The sequence below is a fragment of the Saccostrea cucullata genome, unplaced genomic scaffold, assembly GCF_032062105.1.
Source record: "Saccostrea cucullata isolate Sc308-1 unplaced genomic scaffold, CSIRO_AGI_Scuc_v1 ctg393, whole genome shotgun sequence".
NCBI classification, from domain to species: Eukaryota; Metazoa; Mollusca; class Bivalvia; order Ostreida; family Ostreidae; genus Saccostrea; species Saccostrea cuccullata.
Genome location: NW_026929586.1, coordinates 337,880 through 352,002, shown reverse-complemented (window position 1 = coordinate 352,002; position 14,123 = coordinate 337,880). Strand labels below are relative to the sequence as shown.

General features: G+C 32.7%; 1 protein-coding gene across 1 annotated transcript; it reads right to left on the bottom strand.

Annotated features, from left to right (window-relative positions):
* Positions 1–7,794: 7,794 nt before the first annotated feature.
* On the bottom strand, positions 7,795–13,166 carry LOC134281317 (solute carrier family 22 member 4-like). The gene is made up of 8 exons (XM_062763801.1): positions 12,845–13,166; positions 12,249–12,670; positions 10,358–10,594; positions 9,177–9,311; positions 8,899–8,981; positions 8,557–8,674; positions 8,322–8,394; positions 7,795–8,104 (listed from the first exon to the last, which is right to left on the bottom strand). Exons 1-8 carry the CDS (start codon positions 13,157–13,159, stop codon positions 7,901–7,903), a joined length of 1,587 nt encoding a protein of 528 aa, XP_062619785.1. The 5' UTR covers positions 13,160–13,166; the 3' UTR covers positions 7,795–7,900.
* Between the last annotated feature and the right edge of the window lie 957 nt (positions 13,167–14,123).

The following is a 14,123-nucleotide window of genomic DNA, read 5'->3' as shown; positions in this document are numbered from 1 at the left end:
ACAACTTATTGTACTTTTTTCTTTTTAAATAATTACAATTTTCCAAGTCTCTCTCCCCCCTCCCCCTCCCCCTCTCTCTCTACCCAATTTATTTGGAGAAAATTGTTATTCAAAACTGAGTTTTCAATTGTAATTATTTTACTTTAAGAGAACTTAATTTAAACATTTTTTTAACGGTCATACTAAAATACGCCTGCCGACGCCTGCCAGGAGAAAATACGCCTGCCGAGAAAATCCATACGCCTGCCGTTTTATTTATTGAATTAATTTGTTTTTTGTTTGATATATTATTTTTACAGACCTTGTAGTTGATGTTTTAAAGTTTGCATTAACGGCGTGGAAAACGCCAGCCGAGAAAATCTAACGCCCGCGGTGTTGTTTCTCTTATATCATATTACAATATTTGATATAATACTTTCATAAAGTAGTTGCTTAATATTTCACCAAAAATTAATCCAAAAAATATTTTAAATAATTTATTCGTTTAGTGTGTGATACAAGAATTTGTAGTATTAAAGGAGATAACTCTTACTTGACAATTAGAACTGCTGTGTGAAGACACGTTTTTCTTTCTTTCTTTCTTTACATAAAGTTTTAAGTATTTGATTTCGTATTTGTTATAGAATTTACAGAGGCTCAGGAACACACATGCAGTAAAAACTTTGCGTTTTACGGGTAGTTATTTTGAATCAGAAACTGAAATATCCCAAATGAATGTCTATTGAACTTTTTAAAACATCAATTGAATTATTATTTCAGGTTATATATGCAACAAAGTTATAAAAGTAAATACAAAATGTTACAGGTAAGAGAAAGGGTATATAATTAAGCTATTCCTACAAATCCATGTATACGTCAAGCAGAGAAGGAAATAAACGGAATGAGTAAGAAAATCAGCATGTACATGTATGTATTTGTCTATTTGATCATGTCATGTATACAAAATATCGCTTATACTTTTACGTTCACATCATACCTTTTCATTCATGTAGAGAAAGGAAAGATACGGTAAATCAAATTCTACAGAAACATAATAACCCAGGCACTTGATCATGTTGATTTTCGACACTTTTCTTGAAAAAAAAAATAATAAAACTTGAAACCCACACCAATTGATTCGGTATGGGGTTTTATTTTTTTTTTCAGATATAATTATGTAACGTCAAAGAACAGTTTGTACAGTAAATTTTACTGAAAGCATGTTGTGTTTATACTATGCATGCAACATTTGAGCGATGTCTGTCGTGGAAATAAACAAAAACTTTTAAAAAGTTACTAATTTTCAAAATATAAATACGTTATTTTTCATATTTACATTTCAAAGTTTCGTCTATGCAAAGAACTCGGAATCCATTTTATTTATTTATTTCAATTAGAGAAAGATTAATTCCCCGAAAGTTCTACATATTCACGCTATAAGTTATTGATCTATCAAAATTGTGAAAATTTGTCTACACTGATACGAATGTCTGAAATTATGTTTACTGTGTATACACAGACTTCAAATCTCAGTCGATCTTCCTGTTTACCTGACCAGTGCGTAATATTATGTGGTATTACATAATTAGGTACTGACGAACTGAGAAGATTCACAGTAACACGTGCGCTATACACACTCCATGGTTGGATATCATGAACCATAAAATCATAATTAGTAAATTTTACATATATTATCTGGTTATTAAATAAATGAATTTTAAGAAAACGTGCATCGATGGAGAAAATTTCGAATTTAATACAAATGCCTGTTTATATTATGCTGTTGAAAAGTTCGTCGATTTGCATTCGAATGTTGCATTTTAAAAATTTGACCTGAGAATTGTATAAAATCCAGTAACGAAAAAGATAATTAATAATATTATATAGATGCAATGAAAAAAAAACAACTAATTGACGTACATTTATACAAACTATGAAACACACCAGACTCACAAATATTTTTTTTTTCTTCTTCCTTCTTTTCCGATTGGTAGTGTAGAAATTGTTATAATGGTTACACAATCTGTATCTTGAATCAATATACATATACATGTACATGTATCTTCATAAAAGGTTACCGAAATTTTTGTTGTTTATGATTCGACTTTCTTCCTTTTTGGGGGGAGGAGGTGGGAACGAGAACTAGAAGCATGAAAAGAAATTCTACACGTATAATTTACAAACTATAATTCACATCAAGATATCATATCTAGATGTTTAAAGACTAATTTAAACCAACCAAGCTTTAAGAGAGAACTAATTGTAAAACTGTGATGTGTGAGAATATTAGGTCTGATATGCATAATATTAGATAAAAATCGAAAATATTCATTGTGTTTGCGAGATGCAATGCAGATTGCTATTATTTTTTCCCATATACGCTGGTACATGTATAGATGTAGTAAATATGGAATGAATATTTCAGTTCCTCTCGTTTAATCGTGACCAATTAAAAGTTATCTCTTTTAAATTTGATATTACTATAATTATACTCTGGTGTAGATTTTCAAAGGAATAAAACATTTCCTATTTTTCATGTTCAGTATTTATCAAATATTAACTCTATGTGTATCGATGTATTATCTATAAAGGTAAACATTGCAGGCATATTGTTTCTCTAGGCAGGTGTGCTCTTGGACATACCTAGGTAATTTTCAAAATAAAATGAATATATATCTATAACGTTATATTTTAATTTATTTGTATTATTTACAACAGCTACATTGTTTATAGAAGTAAATCTTATTAGACGAACAGAAAATGCTGGTATAAGGCATATAGATTATTGTGAAGTACGAGTTACCTCCTTTTATATTACTTCCAAACTCATGTATAAATTTTTATTAAATCAAATATTCCGTTCATTTTTGATTTGTTTGTAATTAAATGAAAGCCAAATACTTAACTTAAGTAAAAATATTTTTAAACAGTACATAATAAAAGAAACATAAAACACCGCGGGCGTGTAGATTTTCTCGGCCGGCGTGCTCTACGACGCATGCAAAATATAAAACAAATAAAACTCCAAATGTGTGCCTTTTTAATTATTTTTGTTTGGTGAAACATTAAGTAAATAGTCTATTAAAATAATATATATAATAAAATTTAACTTTAGACAAAAAATAAAACGGCAGGCGTATAGATTTCCTCGGCAGGCGTATTTTCTACTGGCAGGCGTCGGCAGGCGTATTTTAGTGTTACCCATTTTTTTAAAGTATTATCGTGTCGTGTTTTTGTACGATTTGAATAGTTGGGGAACTTGACTCGCTGGCAGTGTAGAGGACCCTTAATGACGTAATGTCCAGTCCAAATAGGTTTGGGACGATTACTCTGAAATTAGACACAGGGAAGTGCTAAGTAAAATATACTGCTTTATTCAGGTCTCCGATAAGAATGAACAAAATATATAGTCACCAGGTACAATAAAAATCATTTCTATCTGCATAACGCATTACAAAGGTTGGTGCCCTAACTTACTTAACTCTGGTGACTAATAGAGTGATTAAACAATATAAAAATACTCACTCTATTTAAAAACAAATCGAAACAAAGTCATTTAACTAAATAAGTAGTGAAGGTAAACATTGGCTAAGGAAATTCGAACTGACAAAATGTAAACAAGTTTAAGTTAACATTATCAATATAAATAACTTTAAACCAAAATAAGAAGAATTATAAACATCATTATTTTATCTAACCATTCCTACAACTTGATCAATCAAAGAAATACTTCGTAAAAACTTACAATATAAAAGATACTCGCCGCATGGTTTGTTTGTTCAACATTGTGAAAAGTGAAAACCAGTTTAATAAACAGTAAAACCCAAAACCTAAACTGAACAAATTATTTCCGAACTTTGCTGATTTTAACAAAAATAATTGAAACAAATAATATTAATCCATGAATAATAGTGGATATTGCCTGAGAACTAGTTTTATAAAAAGTTTAAACAATAAAAACCTTAAAACTGCATAACTGGGTTTTGTGTAATTAATTATTTAAAACCGAATTTTACTTTAAATGAAAGCTCAAATTTCCATAAAACAAAATTAAATGGTTTAAGTAACTTTTACAAAACAGAATAATAACTTGCAATTAATTTTTAAAAGAAAAAAAAGAAAAAGATATATAAACCATTTTACCTGAAATTAGACACAGGGAAGTGCTAAGTAAAATATACTGCTTTATTCAGGTCTCCGATAAGAATGACCGAAAAAGGGTACGCAATCTAAATCGGAGACCCGGGCTTCCCTGGTCAATTTCGGCCAATCAAAATTTAGTTTCTTTGTTCTCAAATAGTTTCGTTAATTGAAATCGCTATTAAATAGATCACGTGACCGTGATCTCCGGACACTGACCATTATCCATTAATTGACTCTAACACGGGTAATCCCCTAACAAAGAAAAATCTACTGACACCTGAGTATATCTTGACTTTGACACTAGGTAAAAAAAGATGAAAGGAAACCCTAAAGGACAATTGCAAACAACGTAACACCTATCTGCAAATTTGCTTGACCCTCTGAATAACAAATTACATCATAGTACATTTTTGTGCCTTTGTTACAAAACATATCTAACAGATGGAGTTTTTATAAGTAAATTGACCAGATTTAATTATTTGTCTTGACATTTTTGGCAAACTGAATTAATGCATCAATTTATGAACGTAAATGCAAAACAAAAATATTTTATATAGATCTTATATACTGAACTTCATATAAACCTGAAAATACATGAAATACTGATGTACTAGATACAAAAAAAATTAATAAAAAAAACTATTACTTAAACAAGAAAAACTACATTACTACTTCATTATTCTACACCTACACTATGTTATTACCTAATAAGGACACATATACCGATACACATACATAGTCATTAATCATAACTGTCTTTCCTGATATACTTTATTTTATCAAATAAAATATACAACATGACTATCTTCCCCCTTGCTCCAATTACTTTCGTCCCCGAAAGCTCAAATTTCTACTAATAAAAAGTTTTATCAAATGTACAATACTGAAAACATGAACAACAACAAAAATGTGAAAAAAGTTTGTAAAAAGATTTTTCTAAACATATGTACAATAAACCTAAAAATTACTATAATAAAAGAAAATTATTCAAATGAATAGTAAGATAGTCATGTTGTATATTTTATTTGATAAAATAAAGTATATCAGGAAAGACAGTATTCATGATAAACCAGTGCTTGAGAGTTATCCGTCTTTTATTCAGAAAAGGAATCCATGTCATGTTCCATGCTCTTGTTATACCCCCCGCTTGAAAAGTGGGAGGGTATATAGTAATCGGTATTTCCGTCCGTCTGTACGTCCGTCCGTCTGTTACGCTTTATCTCTTATCCGCAACTCCTCTTATACTACTGAGTGAAATTTAATGAAACTTTCGCAGAATCTTTATTACATATTGCCATTGTGCACCTCCTATTTTACTTTTTTATTCGACACGTATTTTAGGTTTCCCATAGCAAAACATGGACATTGCCATTAGATGTTCACCTATGACGTCACATATAGAAGCTTATGGATAACATTTGATAGGACGAGTTATTCCACTTTACACATTACCGTAAAACAATATATAGCAAAACGTGGACATTATGGGAGGCGGGGGGTATCATTTAGTGAGCTCATTGCTCACAGTACCTGTAGTTTACATTTATTGTATGTTGTTCAAAAAAAAGTTCGATCATTCATCTATATATTCGTCGGAAACAGCATGTAGACCCTTGACTAAGATGGAATTTACGTCATTGTGAATTGCCTTTTGAAAGTTTAAAAGTTTAAATAGGGACCTATATGTACTAACATATGTCCCTGGTCTCAAGACCGTAAACTGAGAACTAAGAAGTCAAAATTTAAAACCAGTATAATTTTGATAACGAGACAAAATTTACACCAAATATTTGAATTTAAGTGTCACAGAGAATCGCAAATTTTAAAGCAGATACGTCAAGCAGAACTCAAGAAATTAAAAATCAAAATTTTGACTTAAAGTGTGTTATCAGTTTCTGGTCTCCAGATCTGGTTTTAACAAGGACATACACTGTGATGCGCCTTTTCTGCTTTCCAAATTGATCAATATTTTTATTAATTTTCTTTGATTACAATGTATGTAAAAAATTGCGCCACTTCTTTGGTTGGCCATGTATTTCAATAAGTCAACCCTGGGGTGGGGTGACGCTGTAGAGCACTGTTTGGTTTTTATTTAATCTTTACATTTTCATCGACAGACTTATTGCATTTCCCCTTTAATTTACCTTTTTATGTCATTAAAGTATTGTTAATATTCATACCAGGCACCTTAATGTACAACATAATATGACGTCATACAAAATCTACCCCCCCCCCCCCTTCCCCCTATCCTGCCAAAACAACCTCTGCACCGGAAATCCGAATACTGACCCATTCACACATGTACACTGTTGTTACTGAATCGTGTTTATAGAGGAATTGTACTACATGTACTCGACATATCCATTTTCAGTGAGAAATGAGGAATTAAATGTATTATTCAGTTCAAAATGCACAATTTGAAATCAACCTAAATCGTCTTAAATATGTAAAATAATACTGTTTTTCTCATCTAATAATTAGCATTCTTAATCAAGAAATAAAAAGATTAAATTATTTATGAAAGATCAAATGATAAAATGAACGCTTTGCACTTTGCATGTTATCAAACAACATTAATTCCTCAGTTGTTAGGCAATGTGGTAAACACTTGATTTGAAGTACTGTTATGAAACTTCGCATTTATCAGCGGATTATGAAAGATATATCAAAGAAATTCGGGAGATTTTATGGAAGAAAGAACTTCTCCTTAAAACGAGTGATACTAGACAAATGAGGAAAGTCAATATTATGAAAGCACACTGTCAGGAGCTTTTAGACAGGACCCAATCTGTTTGATCCCTTTCAAACTGGAGCGGATCAAAGATCTAATTTTAATTAGATTGGGACAGGAACTTACCCATATTTGATTTTCAACCCTGAAGCTTGTTAGACATTTCATAAAAAATAATGATAATTGTTTACACTAACAAATGTATAAATTTATCATCATGATGTTAACTATGTAAAAAGAACAAGATTCACTAATTGCCTTTTTTAGCCCTGTGAATTTCTGAAAATCGATCCCCCAAAAGCAAACATTCCATACAGTTCACATAATTTAAAAGTCTTATTACTATATTTGTGATTTGTATCCCCTCACAATGGAGTTGAGGGGATTTGGTAGCAGGTTGATATATAATGGAAAGGGAGGGGAGAAGTATTTTTTCGTGTGAAAAGGAAGTGACGATATCGAATGCTGCACTTTTTACGAGAGGATGCTGCGAACTGTGATGCTCTCTCTGAAGTTTACACCATATACAGCCTAATTGTCTATCACAACCCTTTTATAATTACATAACTCTTCACCAGTCACAGTTCCATTCTTAAATGTGCACATGGCAGAAATCTTGAAAAGGGGGGGATGGGATTGCCACAACAAAAATATTAACTGATGTATTTTTTAGACACTCGGGGGAGGGGGGTGTGGGGCTCTAATTCTGCCAGTGCAAGGCAGTGATGCATTTGGTCCCTGGAGAAAAAAAGCCAGTACATGCCATGATATTGGATGATAACGGATACATGTAACTTACTTCAAGAAAAAAAAATGCAGTTATTTTTCAATTTAATATATAGCCACATACGTGTATTAGATATAAATGTAGTATATTTTATGTGCTTTACTACATATAGAAACTTAAATTACGTGTAAGTAATGTATTTTTGAAAGCTTACAGTAATTAAAATATCGATAGGTCTATAAAGGATAAACATTTAATTTGACCTGAGAAAGGATATACATGTATTTAAGAATACTTGATTATATGAAATAACACTTCTTTTAATATTTCTCTTTTTGTTTTAATTCATATGCTAAGATTGTTATGTCTTCGTTTTGTTTTTTATGTTCTGTCTTTTTGGTCTTCTGGGGAATAACATTCTCTAGCGCCTTTCCTTTCGTCTCCGGAAGTAGGACACAGAACACCGCAGATATCAACATGCATCCGCCACAAATATAGTACATCACTCCAGGAATATGTTTACTCTGAAAAAAAAAGAAAACGACTTTTTTTTAACAAAGCATTATTTTTTTTTTTACAAAAACACACTTGATCCGATGCTAGAAGGCTTTAAAAATGTAATAGCCATTAAAAAATAGCTCCAAGAAATTTCGGAACCTAAAATAATGTTGTCTGAAATCTACAATTAATGCTGATAGCAAATCATTCAAATTTAAATCTGAATAAATTTGTAGTACTCACAATGTGGACTATTTGGGGAGCAATCATTGCGCCAATCCTGGCGGATGAATTCGCCATCCCATAACCAATATTTCTGAAAAAGATGAAATTAAAGCCGAATCGTGTCTCTGGAAATATTTTTTACACTTCTTTGAAGACTAATAAGCTATTGGTATCCTTTTTTTTTTTTTGCTTTTGAATGCTTAGATCATTATTTGCTGTATATTTATTTTTTATGTTTAATTAAGGAATGTACCTAACTACTGTCGGGTAACTTTCCGTGGTGAAGATTATAAGCGCCGCCCATCCGGCGGACACGCCCATTTTAGAAATGAGGGCGGCGATATTAATAATCTCTCCAGCCTGTGGCGGATCTACAGAGGAAATGAATAATTATAATCACACCATTAGTTTATATGAAAGTAGTCCTGTTCCCTAGTTCGATTTTTTTATTTTCTTCCGCAAACCACTTCACGGGTATGGAATTGGTAAATGTCTATTGTTATAATCGCTGATGTTATCTCAAAAAGAACACTGATTTGAATAAATTCTTACAGTAACCTTAGACCTAAGCAAATATGTATATGCAGTTTCTAACCTATAATTTGCACTGTTCCGACAGATGCCCCGCCCACTGCTGCAATCATGAAAAACAGGAAACAAGTCCAACGCCTTCCAATGCTGAAATATATAACTGCAATAAATAATTGTTGCAATATATGATTATTGCATATTGCAATGTATCATTTCTACAATATATAATTTTGAATACTAGCGACAACCAAAAATCCTAGCTACGTTGCTTTTTTCATTTTGTTATCGTGCAATACAATGCAAAATATCTATATTTAACCGCAATGACATAAAACGCTTTACCAATTGTTCAAAAACCACGTGATTAAAGTGGCGGGAATTTCTACGACACTGAGGAGAAACATGTTGAGATACAGACTTCCGGAAAGCTGCTCCACTCCGAAAGAAATGGCATAGTAGGCATACCCACAGGCTACCCTGAAAAAATTGAATTCAAAAACTACACATGTAAATATTAGTCTTCTGGTACTATTGATAAACGGTCCTAACTTAAGCTTGGAAAATTTCCTTATTCAGTTCATCAGAAGCAGATACAAATCTCTACGGATGAACACCTATGAATATATAATGCATAAAAAACCAAGGGTTTCAAATTAAACATGTTCTTAATTTGCATGTTACCGTTACGAGTATAGACGCGTACATGTTGTTCAACAATTTTCATATCATGCATCTCAATATGATTCGAAAGTTTCATTAAGGTGGTAGGGACGGTATCGTAAAAGGTTTATATTTGTTTCCCTTATAAGTACAAAAATTAAGACCTATTTAATCCCCCCCCCCCCCCCAAAAAAAAAATATTTGGATGCTCTAAAAACATGCGAAGAAATTGTAACTGCAGAACTGTGGCTTTCCGAAAACAAATGTGTATTGACAGACCGGAGACTACGGTGCCATCCAATTGAAAAAAAAATGTATATTTATTGCGCACAAAAAAGTGCGCTCCGGTTCTGGATTTATTCCCCAAAATTCTTACTTCTATTGCCAAAACGCTAGATTTCAAAAACGTCCTTACTCCTCTATCAAGTACCCTCGTTGTTGACACTGTACGAAGCGCCTTGGAACGAATTATCTTGCAAATCAAAATGGCAGTATAAATATAGGCGAAATGTTCGATGATTTCAATTTCAGGGCCAGAAGGGCTAGTAAAACAATTACAAGGAATACTTGGTTGTGGAAACAATGAAAGTTTTGAAATGATAAGAATGAAAAGAAATGATAAGACAGTTTTTAAAACTTGGAGAAGTAAATCGAGAATCAGCGCACTTTTTTGTGCGCAATAAATATGCAGTTTTTACAGTGGGTGGCACTGTAGCTCTCCGGTCTGTCATATTTATTTTTTTTTCGAAGAGCTACAGTGCTGCAGCTTAAAAAGTTGTTGGTACGAATTGGATTCATTCTCCTTTGATAAAGATAGTTACATATACCCGTATACAGTGCATTTAGTAAGTAAATTTACTTACCAGCTTGTCCATAAAAGAAAAGAATTCTTTAGCAGTCTCCTGTTTTTGAGAATATCAATCACAGTGTGGTTTTTATGTTTGTTTTGGCCTTTCTCTTCTTCAGTGATATCGTAAAGTCTTTTTATACATGCTTTCGGAGTTTCCCGGCTGTTAATGCTAGCTATACGTTTAATGGCATTTTCTGCTTCCATAAATTTGTTATTTGCCAAAGACCATCGGAAACTTTCTGGGATTATGCTAAAAAATATTTTATCTGTATGTTATAAAAAAGAAATTTAAAAAAAGCATGATACTATTTAAAAAACAAACTGCATGTGTACGCTTAGCTCAAAGAAAAATACTTATTTGATAATTAACAGCCATTGTAGAAGGAGTTGCCTCGGGAGACAAAGATATAAGATTGTACAAGTGCTTTGGTTGTACAAAACGATAATTTACCTTTGAACAAGACGGTATTAAAGGAGTAATAAGTTTTAACTTAATTAACCCCCTTCCCCGCAGTCACGCATTTTAACGCAAATACCATTTCCTAGTTCTAACGCAAAATCACGCATATATACTGTTTCCCCGAAATCACGCATATTCACGCACTTTAAAAATCTCATTTAATCTTCAATTTATGGCCAAATTAGTTCTATTTCATACTTTCTTAAATCTATTAAAATAAGAAAAGTTATTTCATCATTAAAATATTACTTCATAATATTATTTACACTAAACTTTAGAGAAACATATACACCGCAATAAAGTGCTTGCGGGGAAATGGTAACTTCATATTTCTATGACGTGAACATTAAGTATATGTTGTGTCACAGATCAGTAAGTTGTAAAGAGTTAAAGCATTTCTTACATGTATTCATTTTCACAACAATGCCATTTTATTTTTCTGATCGGTAAAATCAGCGGAAGCATTTAAGGCGCTATGTTACAACACACTTTGAAAAATTACGCACTTTGAAATTTTTTTTTCAAGTGCGTTAAATTTGGGACCAAATCAACGCACTTTGAAAAAAAATTTCTTTTCAAAGTGCGTTAATATCAAACATACGAGTATTAACACACCTTGAAAAAGTGTGTATGGTTGATATTCATGCAAATGATAAATAATTGAACCTGACTGATAAATTTTCGGTGATAAAGTCACTTCAGGATGTGAACATGAGCGATTTTTATTTTTCCATACTTGAAAATTCGTTCTCACTTAAACGTTTTCCCATAGGCGTCGGAACCGGGGGCACATTATATACGCTTTGAAAATGGGGTTTACCTCCCCCCTTTCAATAAGCCCCCCACTTTCAATTTGCTTCCGATGCCTATGTTTTATTGTACTTAATTTTTTTTCTAGTTTGCATGCATTAACAGTAAACTAAAATTTATCGAAAGTTTCAACGTCATACTAGTTTTGCAAATACATTTGGGTTTAGCATAGGCATCGGTAAAGGGAGGGGGCTTAGGCACACAGATGTTTTACAAATATATAGTGAACATAATATAGACAATGAAAATTGGGGCTTACCTTCGTGGGGGGGGGGGGGCACGTTCAATTTGCTACCCACAGCTATCTATATAAAATTAGACTGAGAGACCTACTTGTTTTCTCCTTGTTATCATTTAGGTTAAATCAATACATGTTGATTATAAAGTTTTTCGATTATATATGATTAACAAATTAATTCTCTTAATTACTTAAACTGAAGTCTAGAGTTTTTGTTTAATACATATTTTTTACAAAGTGCGTTAAATTTTCCCATGGTAAAACATGTTGATGTACCTGTTAACGCACTTAGAAAAAATTTTTCAAAGTGCGTTGATTTTGTCCCAAAGTGCGTTGCCACAGCGCTAAGATTTAAATTCTGGTAAAATGACCAGGTTAATTTTCTTTCAAACTTACAAAATCCCCAAGAGAAATGGTGCCGTGACAATCGCTGTTGCGAAGTGAAGATACGCCCAGTCGTGCAACCACCAAGAAAACAGTCCATAAAAGGCGGCAAAGGTCGCCCATGCAGGAATAGCGGAAATCATAGAGCGCCACCTCATGGGTACAAATTCGGTTATAAAACTGTAAAATGTCGTCAGATACATCCCGCAGCCGAACCCGATCAAAAATCTGAAAACAGTAAACATTTCCCAGCACACGGAAAACCCCGCACCAAGGTTAAAGACGGTAAGTGCGAGAAGGGAGAGGAAGAAGGTGGGTTTTCGTCCGATAGAATCCGCCATTTGCCCCGCAATTGGAGAACTGATCAGTAGACCCGCCATTTGTATTGTTGTGGTAAATGACGTAATCCAATCGTTGTCACACACCAGTTCAAACTGAAATATGTCCATCGAAAAATCTTCCATTGAATTTTATGATAAGCTAAGGAGCAATAAAATAAAGGACATGAGAATAAAGCAAGAGCCATCCATCCCCTTTTCCCTATACGCCTTAAAAATTGTATTCTAAATAACATTATTTGTACATGCACATTTTGCAATTTGTCTTACCTCGCTGACAACAGTATTCATTTCAGATGAAAAACTCATAGAATCACATGAACCCGTCATATTAGCCGGGGGATGACATTTCTTGAACAGCTCTGAGGCTGAAGAGTTCGTCCATGATGTCAAGTTATATGATGACTTCATCTTGGAAACATTACACCACCAGTCGGGCGTGGCTCCACCAAACGTCATCATGAGCATGCTCCACGTGACCGTGATCTTGGTTCCGAACAGGATGAGAATCAAAATCCATTGAAACTTCCCAAATCCGCCACACTCCTTCACTATATCTTCAAGTAGATCGCTGATAGCGTCCATTTTGGACCAAATTCTTAAAAATTATTCAAGATTCAATTGAAAGACTTCTGAATAAAACTAACGTTAATTGTAAGATTAGTCCAAAATATCTTACGTTTTCCAGGTTTTCTTACGATTTTGATATTTTACATGCCAAGGAAACGCCAGAACCGGCGCCATTTCGAAAACTGGGAAAACTGGGCACGTAAAATTTCAAAATCATGAAAAAAGCCTGGAAAGGTCATATATCTCGGACTATTGTAAGATATTATGCTTTTGCACACCTCTCAGGGTTGGGATTAGATTTCTTTCAATTTTTTTTTGCGAATAGATACTGTAAAATCATTTATTTTCATTGATTTAATTTTCGTTGTTTTCGAGGTATAAAGGGACCCACGAATTCATTCCCACAACGAAAAGAAATATATAATATACATCACTACGTGAAATCAATCTGTTTTTCCTCAAAAATTTGACCCCATGAAAATATGTCATTTTACAGTAGTATATACATATTTATTACACACTTAGTAATAAATACAGGTTTTTTGCATATGCGATATGGCTGACGTCACAATAGCCATATCAGCCCTGCAGGGCTGATATGGATTTGCGGGGCTGATATCCGTATCATTTGCAAATCCATATCACCCTGCAGGGAAAATACGGCTATTGTGACGTCAATATCACACCCTATAGTAAATTATATATATTGTGATCATACACAATTTTTGGTGCGTTGAATTCTCTTTTAATTTTAACTTTTTGAAAATAAGGATAATCTTAATTTACAAATACATGTAATACTATAGTATATTTTCAATACGATCAAGTGCAATATAATAGAAGTAGAAACAAACCCAAATTTTGAGACATAGACTATGTACATGTATGTAAGAAGTCCATGCATGATTATTTATTACTTTTTTCTCAACTGTATTTTATTAAAGTATGTAATAAATATAATAAAACATACCCTTTTCCA